Source organism: Fundulus heteroclitus, chromosome 3 (genome assembly GCF_011125445.2).
Source record: "Fundulus heteroclitus isolate FHET01 chromosome 3, MU-UCD_Fhet_4.1, whole genome shotgun sequence".
Taxonomy (NCBI): domain Eukaryota; kingdom Metazoa; phylum Chordata; class Actinopteri; order Cyprinodontiformes; family Fundulidae; genus Fundulus; species Fundulus heteroclitus.
Window position 1 is genome coordinate 10812151 of NC_046363.1, and position 15850 is coordinate 10828000.

A 15850-nucleotide genomic window follows, 5' to 3' on the forward strand; every position below is an offset into this window, starting at 1 on the left:
CCTAAGCCAGAAGGAATATATCATGTTAGCAGCCATACCCATGTTTGACCCATGGGCTCTTTCCCAGCCATGCCCAGGAGCTTCTGCAGTGTGTTTGGGTAACGAGGCTCTCCACCCAGGTGGCATCTTTTTTGGGGCGGCACACATTTTAACCTTTTTAGTTCTGTTGGATGAGTAGCATTTTAGGACAGGGCCTCAATTATCCCTGTTGCTAAGCGGACTCACTTTAGTGATCTCACTATTACACCACTACAGGCAAGAAAATAAGTTTTAGATGACATTGGTAAAATTTAAAATTACCACTCATGTCATTTGTTTTATATTCACTATAATTTAATTTCCTGTGAATATTATATTTTTAATTCTTGCATTAGATTAACTTATTTTGTGGAGGAGGTGGTTTAGAACAGTGTTTCTCAGTCCTGGTTCTTAGGCCCCGCTGTCCTGCATGTTTCAGGTGTTTTCCTGCTTACATCAGATTAGCAGGCTTCACTTGATCTCATGCTGAGAGTGACTCCCTTTAATGCTGAGGAGCCAAACTACCTATCAAGCATCTGGTTTTATATCTTCATATGTTACCCAACCAGTCTATGTTGGAGGCTCATTTCAGCAGCTTGAATCTGGATCCATGTCTCGTCGTGACCATAGGTGAGGGTCAGCACAGAACTAGACGAACCGGTAAACCAAAGCTCTGTTCTTTCTACGCCCCTACAGACCGGCCCTAAGCCCTCCATCAGCTGCCACCTTCCACCTTTGCTGATAGACACACACCAGGGTACTTCAACTCTCCAGGTCGAGACGCAGGCTGACCCAAACAAATGTAGGAAAGGAAAATGGGGATTTGTGTTTACGTTTCACATTACACCCCTGACACCATTTTTTAGAGTCATAATCATCTACATTTACATATAAAAGGTGCAAAAAGTCAAGCGAGCAGGCAACAGTTAACACAAACTGAAATGTCAATTAAGTTACAGTGCAAAAATATTCATACCCACTGATTTTTACACTTTATGGGACATTTCAGCAAATTTGTTTGTTGGGGTTTTAAGAGATGAACCAAGGGAAAGTAGTGCCTAGTTGTGAAGTGCTAGGAAAAATTAATGCATGGTTTAAGATTTCTAACTGTAAAGTGTTTAAATCAAACCATTTTACTCTGATACACCTAAATCAAAGATGACAGATTAGTAAACCAGAGTTCCCCTTCCGTGCACTTTCATCTCAGTATATGGTGCCTGCATGAAGGTCTCTGGGTTGTTTGGAAAACTTTAAACAGCATCATGAAGACCAAGGAACACAGCAGACAGGTCGGGGAGAAAAGTTTAAAGCTGGGTTATGTTAAAAACAAATATCCCGTATATTGACTTAGGGGCGCTGAAGAGATGCAAACCAGTTTTATTAGGAGAAAGTTCTCAGCTTGTTTCCTTTTACTTTGACTTCACAGTTAGGCACTACTTTGTTCTGGTACCTCATACAGAAATCCAATAAAATATATTGAAAAAAAAAAAAAAAAAGGCATTTGAATATGTTTTGCAATGTACTGTTCGTTAGCAGAAAATAATATTAAGGAACTCTGAATTCCGCTTCGGTGCTTCTTTCAGAACCCTTTTCTTCTATTTGATTGAGACGGCCACAATACTTGCAGTCAACTGTGTTTTTATTGAATTGCATCAGACTTGAATGTAGAAAATGGAAAATGCAAGCAGTAATCTTAGACGTCAAGAAAATGTTCAGTATTGGAGACGGTGAACCTGGAGCAGCAGGAACCAACATGCAGTCAGCATTCAGTCATACATCTGCTGATGGTAAATTACAGCTTCCTCTTTACTTTGTGTTTGAATAAAAGCCCCCCCAACTATTTCATTCATGGAGAACTCAGGTCATTTTGAATGACACTTAAGGATAACAAAATAAAAACAGAGACCCTTGAAATTTTATGACCGCTGTGACATTCCAACTGCCTTCAACAGCTTGTTTTTGTATCTCTGACATTCTTTAACCTCCGTTTTAAGTGTGTGTACAGAAATAAAAAGGAATTCAATCCCACCTCGACTCTAAAGCTAGGGAGCCTAGATAGACAAGAGGAGTATTTACAGCGGAACAAGACGGATATATGAAAAGGCTCAGATAAAGGTGCTCGGGTTATCTAGAGTGCATGTAGCATTTTCACAAAAGAAAACGAAAGGCTTTTTGGCAGGTTCAGCCAAGAAGTTTTACAACACGGAACCGCGACGCTGAAATCAGACCCCACTCTGCTCCCTTTATATGAAAGTAGACAGCAAACAACAGGTATGAGCTGGAAAGGCAGCATGGTGTCCAACAGACCCTGCATTCTCCGGGATTTATCAGTTCTCTGTAGAAATGTGCACATCATGTTCCGCGTCAGCTCCATGAACACAGCTGAGAGGATGCCTAAACAAACTGTAGATAGGTTTGTTAAGAGTATCTGCACCATCGCTGCTAGTAGGTGGGTGTGAGCGCTGCGTTTGTTTCCTCAGCTGCACACGCCTCCCACTCGCCCATTTTGCACATCTGAGTCAGCATTGGATCAGCGTAAAGGCATCTGAAAGCAGCCTGGTACGAGAACATCTACCACTACAACAAGAAAATATGCAAGTGCCATCAAAACCTGCTCATAACGAGCAAAATGCATCTATTTAAAAAAGGGGGATCTCCAGCTAATAGAATATAATACATTTTGATCTTATTACAGCAACTAAAAAACATTCAAGGTTTTTAGGGCAACATTCATTCATCCCCGACGACCCCCCCCCCCCCCCCAAAAAAGCTCTGACATTAAACCTGAACAGGCTATTTACTCTGTATGACAAATATATTTACAGGGACTTTAGACAAAAACAAAATAGTAGTGGGAGATCTGCATCAAGTCCAGCTTTGGCACTCCTCCTCATGTCAGCATCAGTTCTTCACCTCAGTGCCTCCACACTGACAGTCAACCGTCCCTGGTGCTTTGTGATGATGTCACTGACGCACCACGGACCTGATTGGTCATTTTCACTTGTCTCATGGTGGCTGGTGAATCTGCGTTGAAGCATTTACTTTTCCTAGAAAAGAATAAGCAGACGGAGATTACCTCATTAGTTTTTATAATTACGACATTTTCCTAATAACATTTTTTGTATTTCCTTGGATATCTTTGTTTTAATTTTTTTGTCCTATTTAAAAAAAAAAAAAGTTCTCTCTGCCTTTAGGCCACCATAATGATGTGCTTTTGTCTGCACATTTGATACTAATGGTGGTGCATGCCATCTTTTTGAAGGACCAATCAGGCCTAATTACACACCAGTAACTTCCTGGATGGCTGTGAAGCCACAGCTGTGGCCCCTTAAAGAAACAGTTCACCATTTAATTTAAGCCAAGTCACAATCTGTTCCTGCCACCCATTTACTCTCTACAATTTGTCCTGTCAGAAGTCACAGAGGGCTGGAACATTTCCCAGCATGCACTGGGGAAAGGCTTGGCAGCACAACAGCGGATTGAGCAATTGAGGATCTCCCCATACTTTAACTTTGATTCTGAGGAGTGCAAACAGGAGTAAGAACTAGGGCGGACTAAAATAAAATAAAATAAAAATAAAATAAAATCGGGTGCAACCAATTGCCTTCAGGAGTCAGCCAATGAGTAAACCCAGTCGACTTGCATGTAATCTAATCTCAGTATAAACACAGCTGTTCTGTTTCTGGCCTCAGAGGTTTATTAGAGAACATTGTGAACAAACAGCATCATGAAGACGAAGGAACATCGCAGACAGGTAGCTGTGGAGCAATCTAAAGCAGGGTTAGGTTTTTAAAACTATCATAGGTGTTGGAACATTTCACTGGGTGCTCTTTAATCCATCATCTAGACGTGGAGAGCATATGGCCGAGCTGCAAATCTAACGAGTTATGACCCTCCACCTAAACTGACAGGCTGGACAAGGAGAGCATTTATTACAGAAGTCAATGGTAAGAGATAATCTGTTGACAGAACAGCTATAATTTATGAACTACACATATCCAAATAAAGACCTTGTGACTAGACTAGAAAACTGATGTTCACAGACCCTCTCCGTCCAAACCGACTGTGCTTGAGGTGCTTTGTAAAGAAGAATTACCAGATATTTCAGTCTCAAGATGTAATGACAGATGCCTATCCCCCCCCAAAAAAAACACTTCCATCTGAAAGCACAACAAAAGGTGGTGGGTGAGGGGATACAAATGCATGCCACACTTTTCAGATTTGTATCTGCAAAACATGTTGCCAACCATGTGCCCTTTAACTTCCAGTTTACCACTATGTGGTTCTTCCTTTTTGTTGCTCACTCACATAATATCCCAATAAAATAAATGGCAGTTTGAGGTTGCTAAGTGTCAAACAGGGTGTGAAAACTTTTTGAAGATACTTTAAGAACACAGAGCTCTATAGTTGAACCTACCATCAACCAGTCACCCTTCCTGGTTGCTCCACGGTCAGAAGACCAGTGTCGGTTGCCAGCCTCGGTCTCTCCGCTCCTTCAGTCTCCTCTGCAGCAGCAACAGTGACCTTTACCCACCTGGCAAGAAACAGAAAATAACTCAATTTAACAAAAACTTTGCATTATCATTTCATTACTGTGAAAAACAAACTCAGACTGAAGAAAGAACAGTTCACTCAGCCCAAAGTGTTTCCTGATCCACCCGTTTTCATAGAACCAAAACTAGACTGGGCCACATTCTCCCCCACGCATGAAGCTAAAGGTACATTTACCTCTCTTTTTCAGGAGCACCACAGCTGTTCTGGTCCGGCCCGGGTCGGCTCAGATCAGTCACACCCTGTGTTAGTCGCTCAGCCAACCAGTGGCCCTTGCCTTGAGCGGACGTTTTGGTGTTCTCCGCAGCGGCTACACTTCCCCCGGTCTCCTCCGCTGCACACAAGGATGTAGGATCATCGAGATCAAACATTTTAAAGGATCGGACCAGCAGAACAATAACGAGTCAAACACAGAACAGCGTGTTCTCCTGCAGGACTCACCGTTCACAGCCTTGACTTCCGAGGAAACGCTCTGGTTGTTGTCAGAGATCTGGCCGTTCTGCTGCTCTGCAAGGTTTTGCTTTTGGAAAGCCTCCATCCAGTCCAGGGTCTCGCCGTTCTTCAGGGCTGAGCGGTGGTCCTTGAACCAGCGCACAATGTCGGTGCGGCCCAGATTTGTCTGGAGCTCCAGCTGGCTGTACTCCTCGGGGGACGGCCACTGGGTCCGGCAGAACATCTGTCGGTAAAGGGAACGCGTGTGAATCATTTACAAAGGAATGCATTTTTAAATATTTGCAGTAAACGGATTCATGGGTGAAAACGCCTCACAGCTTAGGATTTAAAAGAGATACAATTAGATGAAGTGGTTAAAGACATGTTTTCATCACTTCTTACCCCTCTGAGGAGGGCTACGGTACGACTGGAGATGGGAATCGGGCTCGAGGAGACCGACAGGAGGGGAGGATGTGGAGAAGAAGAGTTGAGGATGGGAGGAGATCTCGAAGAGGAATGGGTTGGAGGGTGAGGAGAGGAAGCTGCGAGCAGAGGAGGAGAAGAGGAAGACGAGGAGGAGGAGGAGGAGGAGAGGACGGCTGGGTGAGGAGAGGAGCGAAGAGCCTTCCCATCCTGCTCTCGGTGAGAACCCCCATTCAGCAGCGCCCCTCCCACTCGCTCCAGCCTGTCCTCCAGGTTCTTGGAGGCCATGGTGAGCAGAACCTTCTCCATGTTGTCCCTCAGGGCGCGGCGCTCCGAAAACCAGCAGTCCACCTCCATCTTGGACAGCCTGGTCTCCAGAGCCAGCTGGTCTGCAGCAAACACAGAGTTTGGAGGATGGGATGAGGGGCGTTTCTCTGACAAACCGCAGCATTCAGTCACGCTTCAGGGGACGTTAAAAAGGAGGCTCATTAAAAACATCGCCGCTACTGCCGTCATGGCTGCAGCCACAAGAGAGGAGCGTGCCGCTCCTCCGGGGTGAAAGAAAACAGTCACATGCTGTGGACTTGTGTAAATGAAAGAAAACAACCTGATTTCTTTCAGTGATTTAAAAGTCTAATTCATGAGTAGAGATGGCAGAGACAGCAGGAGCATTACAAATCGCTAATTAGGCCGACTGGTATGTTTTAAAAGCTAAACAGAAATGAACATGTTTGTGAATGGCAAAATGTTTTTGATTAGTCTGGAAAACTGAGGCTTTCAAACAATTACCTGATTTATCCCCCTTCGACATTTCCTAGAAGGAGGAAATCATGTAACACTAAGAGGTTTGTGTCCCTCAAGAGCTGGAAATGTCTTGCCACTTAAACGCAGCACATGACAAAACTCAGATATAGTCGATGCCAAAGTGTTCACACCTCTCAGATGATTTCATATTTCATCTCACTGCAACAACAAGCCTCAGTGTACTTCATAGGGATTAGATTGAGAGTACACAGTCTTAACTTTTTGCCAGATTTTCTATTCATTTTAGGGTTACTCTGGACTTTAACTAGGCCATTCGACCAAACCTTTCCATCGCAGCACTGGCTGCATGTCTAGAGCCTCTGCTGCAGCCTCAAACAGGTTTTTGTATTTAGCTCCATCGATCTTTCCATCAACTTTGACTAGCTTTTCTGTCCTCTCTGTAGAAAAGAATCCCCGGAGCATGATGATACCACCACTATGCGGCTGCACCACTGAGCATTTTATAGCTACATTAAAAAGCTTAATTTTGGTCTCACCTTACAATAGCGCCAGCTTCTGCACGCTTGTCGTTTCCTCTACAGCTTTTGGAGAACTGTAAACAGGATTTCTCGTGCTTTCAGCAAAGCTTTTCTTCTAGAAAATCTTTCTTAAAGGCCAAATCTATCAGGTTTCGACCAATTTTCCCACATGAGCTATATATTTCTGCTGCTCCTCCAGAGTTACCTTGGGACCATTGGCTGCCTCCTATCACAACTAATTTCAATTAATGCAAAAATAATGAATGCATCTTCCTCTCCACTTAGGTATCTACTACTTTGTTAATATTGAAAATACATTCTGTTTGTGGTTGTAAAGTAACAAAAGCATGGAGATAATAAGAGAAGTGTGAACACCAGGACGTGTAGGTAAGGAGATTAGGTTTACATGCTTGTGGGAGCGGCGAGGGGATTTACCGAGCTCCTTTTCCGTGGGCGAGCTGCTTCTCTGGAAACTCTCCTCCAGAGCCTTGAGCTGCTCCGCTGACTTCCCCTTCACTCTCTCCAGCAGGGGGAAGTGGCTTGGGACAGCTTTCTTAACAGGTCCATCTGGAACAGATGGGGAGGCCTCTGCTTTCACCAGCACGGGTGAAGACGCTACACCTCCACGAAGACGCACAGAAACAAACATTAAACAACCAAATATGCCAATACAACTATTCCTTCAGGGGAGAAATGGAGATCTAATATTGCTCAGAGAGAATGTTATTAACTTACTTTTGAGATTGAGGAGCCTCTGCTCACTGAACCACTTCTTTATCTCTCCCCTGGACAGTCCCGTGGTTTCTATGAGCCTGTAGATCTGACACAGCAAGCAGCATTAAAGACAACACTGACTGTGGTTTACTGCTGACGGGTGTGACATCAGGACAAAACAAAAAGGGAGACACAGGAAAAACAAGTATGTTTGTTACTGCACAAAAAGATTTCATTCCACTCACTTATTCTTACCTCATCTTCCTCAGGGAAAGGACACTGTGTGTAGCTGGACCGCAGCACCGACAGCTGCTCGGCCGTCTTGTTCGGGTCGGCGGTGAAACTCAGCATTTTGGCCGACGGCAGCTTGGCCGTGGCCGTCGGTGCCGGGATGGTCTGGATGATGGAGGGCCGCTTGATCTCTGTGGCGATCACAGGGGTGGCCAGCGGGCGCTTGAGTGACGGAGCCACCTGCAGGAATCAAAGAGGTTACTCTCACTGATCAGGTTGTGAAAAGATGCTCTTAGCAGTCAAAAGTTTTTCCTTTTCTGCCCCCGTAGCAAAGTATTTCCCACTCTTCTTGGCATACCTGGTTAGCCACTGTGAGTGCCAGCGGTGCACATGTGACACCGGAGCCGTTGGCCACAGGAGTCAGCACCAGGCTGTTCTGACCCAGGATCTGACAGGGGAGGGACTGAAGGACAGAGGCAGCTGACGACAGCGCTTTAGATGCTGTGCTGCTGGCCGATGAGTTGGAGCCGAGCTGTGGAGCCACCACGGCGAGAGTCTGAGGCACCGATGAGATGGTGCCATTAAACATTTTCTTCCTCGCTTCCTCTACCTGTTACAGACAGAAAGAGAACATTTTACAAACATCTAATAGCTTGCAGTCAGGTGCTCAAATTAGGTAAAGTTTAACTGCTATATATGTAGCGACTGTAAGAAATGTAATATAAGGCTGTTATAGACTAAATGCTTAGTGCTCCGGCAAGTTCTTCCCTCTTTTATAAATCTGATCACTAGTTAACAAAAATGTAGCAATTAAGAAAATGGACACAGAGGTTTATTAGAGAGCATTAGTAAGTCCAGGTTGAGAGGAATAGAGACAGTAAACGTGATGAAGGAGCCGAGTACCTCTTCAGGTGACCAGCTGATGCCCTGTTTGAGCCGCTGTGTGGTGAACCAGACTTTGATTTGTTCCTCTGGGTGCTTGGAGGCGGCGGTGAGCCAGGAGAGCTCGGCCTGCGTTGGGTAGGGGAACTTGTTGAAGGAGGAGATGAGCGTCAGGTTGTCGTCCAGGGACGGGTTGTATTTGGTTGTGTTCAGGGGCACTGCGATCTTCGGCACCTGAAACAAAGCAAGTCAGAATGACAACCAGAGGAATTATTTTGTGAGTAAGATCTTATTATTAGCAGTTAAAAGGCTAACTAAGAAAATATCACTAATTACAGATCAGTTGTGAAACAAAAATGGCGGCGTCCAACATTCCCATCGTTCAACGTTTTCTCAATATTGACTTTGTTAGAAAATAGTTTTCAAGGGATCTTCATAGAAAAGTCCCGCTTTATAAATTGCTGAGAAAAAACATTCATAGCGCTTGAACTTCCTAATATTTAGCTAGTTTATAACTTCACATCTCATTATTGGGATGTGTGGCGATACACATAATAGGTAGGTGGAAAGGTGTATATGTATTCAGCCCCCTTTGACTCTGATGTCCCACTCACAACTACTAGTTATGCCCTCCACAAGTCTGGCCTCATTAGAAAGATGGTAAGAAAAACCCAGTTACACATAAAAAAAACAACCAGTAAATCCATAAATGGGACACATTAAACACGTCAAAGAAGTCAGATGACACCAAAATGAAATATTTGTGGCACATTTCCACTCTCAGACCAGGAATATCGTTTCCCCCATAGCTTCCATTTATCCTGGCTGACTTTCTTCATCATTAAACGTAGGAGTCCCAAACAGAACCAGTGACGCTGAGAGGTAGCTCCTCCCACTAGAGTCGGACAAACAACTGTTTGTTTTTCAGCAATAAAACTATAATCAATGATTCTATCACTGCTACTATGCTTCATAACTTAGATTACGTAACTAAAAATATTATGGGAAAAGGTATAACTAAGAACTGTTGAAGGGATTTCACAGATTTAGACTCCTATGCTCCAGGAAAGGCAGCGCCAGCCGGAAATAAACCAAGTGCTCTCGCCGTGATCTTATGATCACTTCACTGGGTTTACACTGTGACGTTCAATTATAACCACATCAAACTCAGCAGACGTTTGTAACATTCATGGAAATCTAATGAATTTGAATAATGTTTAAGAGAGAAAAAAAAACTCAAATTTAAAATGTTTGGCACTTTCCTTTGACAAAACCCATTAAAAAGTTCCCAGTAAATGGGAAAGTCCTCGCTCCTCTTTTGTCTGGAGTATATTTCTATGCTGGTAATGTGTTTTTACCTGGTAAATATAGTGGAAAAGCAGAGGGGTGTATTACTGGCTCCGTAAAACTACCCCAGGTTTCTGGAAAGGATTCCTGTATTTAAAAACCCGCCTTAAAGCCTACGTGCAAAAGCTATTTTTGTGGAGAAAAACTAACACTTCACATCACCCTGAACACACCATGACTACAGTAAAACATGGGAGCTGAAGCACTTTGATGAGTTTTCTTCAACAGGGAGAGGGAGGCTGGACAGAGTTAAACCAAAAAGAAAATATGGCAAAGCTTGCCAAACACCTGAGAGTGAGGAGGAGGTTCATTTTCTGGAAGGCCAGCAACCCTAAAGACAGCCTGATCGACAAGTTTTACATCAATGCATAGCTGTGTGTTAAATGGCCTAGTCAAAGTCAAGTGGCTGTTAACAGATTGGATGGTTAAATCCATCCAATGTGATTTAACCTGAGCTGTTTTGCAAATAAGAAAGGAAAATAACTGCAGTATTATTGTACGTAATGTAATGTGACAAAACAGAAGAGTTCTCCCTACCTGGGTATAATTTATAGGCTGCTGTAAAGAAGGCATGATGTGAGAAAGGCTGTCTGCTTTGAGCAGGGTCGACTCTGGGATGATAACCGTCCCGTTCACATTGAGCGCTGTTATTGGTTTCTTGGCGAGATCAGGGGTCAGTTTACCCAACTGTGATTCTGTCCGTTTGGTATCTGTGCACAATGTTTTTGGTTTAGCAGTTTTTACTGTGCCGGGTTTGCTGAGCGGGGGGGTGCCCAGTCGCTCCCCTTTGCCAGAATGTGACCCCGACATGTTGTAGATGACTGCGTTGTTGCTGCAGCCCTCTATTGTCTGCTCCAGGATTGTCTGGTTGTTCATTTTGATGCGTTTGAACTTGAAGTTGCTCTCCCCTGGGTGGCATCTCTCGTTGTGCTCCGTTAACGTATCGAACTTCTTCGTGTTGAAGTTGCAGACAGCGCACAGGTACAGCGGGTTTAGGATCACGTTCGGATGACTGGAGTCCACGTGTTCCTTGAAAGTGTTGAGATTCTGCGTTGAGAAGGTGCAGTATTTGCACTCGTAGCCCCCCTGCTGTCTGCGCTGAGGTTTGGAGGGGTCTGGGGGCTCCTTTTGGGGTTTGTCCGGACCCGTGGGGGGGTCCGAGGCTTTGCCTGTTACATCCGAGTCCGTTGGCGGCTCTGCTTGGATAGGGTGGTCCGCATTCAAAGGTGCCTCCTGAACATGGTTTTCAGTTACCTGGCAGAAAGAGAAGGTCAAAGTCAACAGATGGAGAAGTTTTAAACATGTAAATTAACATTTAGTTTAATCATTTGTGAAAGTTAACAGAATTGACTATAAATTGTAAATGTAAAACATGTAAAACAATGTAAACAGTGCAGGGCAAATAGACAGTGTGATACCGTGAATTGCACACTGTCTATTTCCCCTGCACTGTTTACATTGTTTTACATTGTTTACATTTCAATTGTTTACATAAATCGCTGCTGCATCTTTATCCTGAAATTTAGTGCAATTTACTGTGATTCTTCAAGCTGTATGCAAACGAAATTTCGTTCTGTACACACTTTGTGCATACAAAATGACAAATAAAGCTGTCTAAGTCTAAGTCTAAATTAAAAAATGATCAGAATTAACCATTCAGCATTTAATCCCTGAAAGGCCTCCATGATTTGAAGCTCATGTCAGTGTAAAAAGAAAAATGCTCCTGCCTCCATATTGTGGGTTTCATCCTCATCGTCGTCCGGCTCCACCTGCGTCTGCTCTGGTCGGATCATACAGGGAGTGGAAGCCTTGCGTCGACTGGACATGATGTTTTCAGATCCTGGCTCAGGATCCCAGGATGCAGGACCTACACTGATGAGATACAGAGCTGGTGGCTAAAGCTCAACCAGACGGATCGATTGCAGACCAGGGCCAGGACGTTCCAGGGACTGCGCTCAGTCACAAGGACACATCAAAGACTTGCTTCTAATGGTTATTTGTGGCGAGACCAAATTGAATAATGGGGGAGGAAGGACTGTTTGTAGAGCAGAGTGGGCTGGACCCGTTGACAGCGTCAGCTCCAGCAATGGCAGATCTTCTGGGTCTTCATGACAGGATGCTGCCTGGATGGGAGAGACAGGAGTCAGCATAAGAGGACAGATTCTTGGAAACACTCGAAAGATGTGTTCATCTTGATCTACCGTTCTTTCCTCGCTTTGCATAGAAAATGTAAATGTCTGCATAGCAGAAGCAATACAAGTACGAGCATTTGAAAACAAAAGCCAAGACAGGTGTCTGAATGTTGTCTGGTATAACAAATGACCACAGTTTTAATGCTTCAAGCAATCCGACAAGCTCTGAATGTCGACGGGTTTAAAACAGTAGCTGGAAAATGAACAGCACAGCAAATAGACCGTAGACGGTTTACAGGTGGCCTGCGTCAGAAAAATAAAACAAAAACCGTAACAATGCTTTTTTTTTTCCTGCACAAACTACTGTGTAGGCAACAATAATTTAGAGTCACAGCCGTGAGCAACTGGAAGATTAAACGAAAGGTACCACGCTGCTTAATAAGCGCTTGTGGCTTCATACTGGCAGATTGGTGCAAAAACAACGCGGAGTCAAAAATAGAAACCTCTTCACGATATCATGAGTCAAAACTCCACAACTTCAGGCAAAGCCAGAGCCGGAGACGATACTGCCAGTAAAGTGTGAGGAATAATTCAGACAGTAAATGTAAAGCGCTAATTAGATGAAAAATAATCACGAGCAAGGCTGGGAGAGGAGAAAGTAGAATGCAAATGAAGGGTTTACGATGTTTGAACATTGCCTGTGTTATTGGTTTTGTGTCCTTTAACAGATAAGATCCAAAGCTGTTAATTTTTCTTTGGGTCTCTCCCAAACCTGCAGATCTGCACGATAACTCTGCTGCATCGGATTCACAGTGGTGGTACCGTAGCTGGTATGTAAATATATTCAGCTGACAGAGCTGCTGCTGTCAGGAACAAGACTGTCCAGAGCAATGCTGAATACTTATTCAGCTGACGGGACCGCAAAGTGTGGCTAGAATGACAAATCAGACATAAATCAGATGCAGATACGCATCTTGAAGAGCCAGGAACAGCTTTATTGAGAAAAATGGCACCCAATTAAGAAGGAACATTGAGAAATATCAGAGGAAGAGTGAGCAGAGGAAGGTTTTCTTGCAGGCTAATGAGCGAGAAGCTTGTCTGACTGAAAAGGTCTATTGATATTCTAGAGGCCTCTCAAATGAGCTTTACTCTCATATCCACATGAGTAAAAATCAAATGAGTTCATGCAGCTGTGGTCCTCTTCTATCAGTACTTAATGAAGTTCCATAAAACCCAGCACAGAAGAACAAGTCCTCATTCTAAATTAAGATCACACTCACACAGCAACGCTTTATTGCTGGAGTAATAAAGTAAATATAAATAGAGGGAATCGGAGAGAAGCTCTGAATCTGCTCTGTAATCACCTCAAGTCAAAGTCTTGGTCTGAGCCTCTCCAACATCTCCGTTTAAACCGCCACCGAAGCCTTTAAGGCCCGGATGCTGCCATCCGCCAGTCGAGTCACTGTCCCAACATGTCTCAACTCTTCCAACGTCCCACTGAGGCATTGTCACAATGCAGCTGCATCGCCATGGCGTCGCTATGGCAACAGTGGACGTAAAGTGCCACAGGCTCTACATATATCGTCCAATTGTATTCAGGGCTGTTCGGTGTCACTTAGAGGCTGAGAAAGAGTTAATGAATTAGCTGGATGATTATTATGTCGATGAGGGTTTAGTAGTTTGTAAAATTTGGCATGCTCTGCAGAATTCAAGACAGACTGAACAGTTCACATCTTGCAACTTCACGATGTAGATAAGAAGGTGCCAGAGTAGCATTGGGTGGTACAAACCTAATACCGTATACTTTGTCACCCAAAACCAGGACCAGTTTAGATTGGGAAAGAAGTTAATTTTTAATTCCTGTGGGAAGAAAGGTTGGAACCATAAGCCAATGTTTGTGTGCTAACAATCTCGTTCCTGTAGAATATAACTCTACTTCTGTTGCCGTTCCTGCTGTGTGGCATTTAGATTTTCTGAGCAGCAGCACCCACTGTTTAAGGCATTCAGCAAATGTAGCAAACAAAACTGTTGTTTGCACTGTGTGCATGCGAGTCTGCCATGAACATGTATATTTTACAAGCAAGAAGCCTGGTTTCTAATTGACTAATTATTTGCATCTACACATCTGTTGTTGGCATTCTTTGCAGTCTGAGGTGTTTATTTTGCTCATATCGATATCGTAATTATGTCGTATCGACCGATATTAGGAAATATATTGGGAGGACCCCAAACAGGCTAGTAACCCTCCCAGATAACATAAGCTAATGCTAACAATTATTAGCTTGATGAACACCCCAATGGCGGGACTGTGTTGGTCTGAGTTCCCCCTTCAATTACGGCTTCGTTTAGTTTTAAAGGCCTTCAAAACTAAAAAGGAGCACAAGGCCTAGCCAGTTTTCTGGGGAAACCCTGAAACTCATACTTCTGGACCCTACATGGGCCCCTAGGCCCTTAGAGAGTAACTAATCCCCAAATGAAAGTTTTTTTGCTAATAAACTGTTAACATTATTGTCTTAATAGTGCTGTCTACATATCCTGGTAATTATTTTGACAGTTTAAGTTACTTCATATTTTTTGAATTCCTGCTTTTATATCTCAAATGGTCAGTGTAGTGCCCTTCTAAGGTTCAATGGGTGTCTTGCATTGAATTTCAGTTGAGTATTTCTATTGGTTCAAAGGTTTTTGTGAGGTCACAAGGAGAAACTGACCTGTTAGCAGCTCTGCCGCTGTGGGGCAGTTTTGCGATCCCATCAATGTTTCTGGTTAGTGATTTATTAGCTTGGCATTCACAGTTTATTTAGCTTTAACTAGAAGCACAGACCACACCCAGCCACGTTGCTTGATTAGCCGGGCACCGCCTCATCTTGGCACATTTTTCAAAGGATGAGATTGGGCGGAGTAAGTCATTGATATCAATCATTCTAGAAATGGGTGAAAAGCTATTTTTAAGATTTTGGGACACCAACAGACCAGAGAGACGTCATCTACAAATGCAGAAAACACAGAAGTGGTGAAACTTCACAAGAGTTTCCTACCATTGTTAATTCCAGAAGCGCATTTATGGACTCGTTCCGGAGGTCAGAAAAGAACCCAGAAAAACATCTAAAGAACTTCAGACCTCACTTGACTCATAAGCTAAGTGGTCAAGATTAAAAAAAAAACGAGAAGGAGACAGGGCAAGACCTGCATCCATGGTAGACCAAAACTACTAAAGACCAAAAAGTAAATCAACACCCATCTAATATTTGACAAAACCATCTTGAACATCACCAAAAGTTTTTAATAAATACTATGTGGACTGAAGAGAAAATAATTAAAGCTTTTGTATGGTGTGGGTCCCGTTACATCAGGCGTAAAAACTAACAGCATTTCAGAACAAGGACACTCAAGCAAACATGGTGGTGATAAGATAAGGGTTAAACTTTGTCATTGCACAGGTCACAAGAACAAGACCACAAAATGCCGATTGTATCCAACCAGAAGTGCTTGATTAAGATAGTATATACAATAGCGTGATGGACTAGGCTGCTTTGCCGCTTCATGATGTTGCTAACTTGACATAATTGATGGAACCATGAATTCTGCTCCGTTAAAGGAAATTGAGAAGGAAAATGTCCGGCCATCAGTTCTTGACCTTAATCTCAAGCACACTTGGGTTATTTAGCAGGACAATGATCCAAAGCCCTCCAACAACTCCAACTCTTATATGCTCCATAAAACTAAATGAAAGACTGGGCTTAGTGGCCTAATCAACATAATTTGACTAAACAGTCAAATTATGTCAAAATAGTGACAAAATACTCAGTGGGCACTTTCACAAACACTTGAAGGCCAACA

The 15850-nt window shown here is 43.4% G+C and overlaps 1 protein-coding gene across 4 annotated transcripts in view; it reads right to left on the reverse strand.

Moving 5' to 3' along the window:
* Positions 1–2796: 2796 nt before the first annotated feature.
* Positions 2797–15850, reverse strand: part of zhx2a (zinc fingers and homeoboxes 2a) — a 28603-nt gene continuing 15549 nt past the window's right edge. For 3 of the 4 annotated variants that reach the window (XM_021313233.2, XM_021313231.2, XM_021313232.2), the window contains exons 2-13: positions 11609–12004; positions 10419–11135; positions 8556–8768; positions 8011–8262; positions 7677–7892; positions 7443–7527; positions 7143–7328; positions 5404–5813; positions 5011–5245; positions 4747–4903; positions 4436–4552; positions 2797–3065 (exon numbers count right to left, since the gene is read on the reverse strand). In XM_021313233.2, coding sequence (XP_021168908.2) covers positions 4438–4552; positions 4747–4903; positions 5011–5245; positions 5404–5813; positions 7143–7328; positions 7443–7527; positions 7677–7892; positions 8011–8262; positions 8556–8768; positions 10419–11135; positions 11609–11707 — 2685 coding nt within the window. In that variant the 5' untranslated portion in view covers positions 11708–12004 and the 3' untranslated portion in view covers positions 2797–3065; positions 4436–4437. Of the gene's footprint in view, positions 3066–4434; positions 4553–4746; positions 4904–5010; positions 5246–5403; positions 5814–7142; positions 7329–7442; positions 7528–7676; positions 7893–8010; positions 8263–8555; positions 8769–10418; positions 11136–11608; positions 12005–15850 lie in introns of those variants that run through there. The other variant, XM_036130070.1, reaches the window with a different exon arrangement.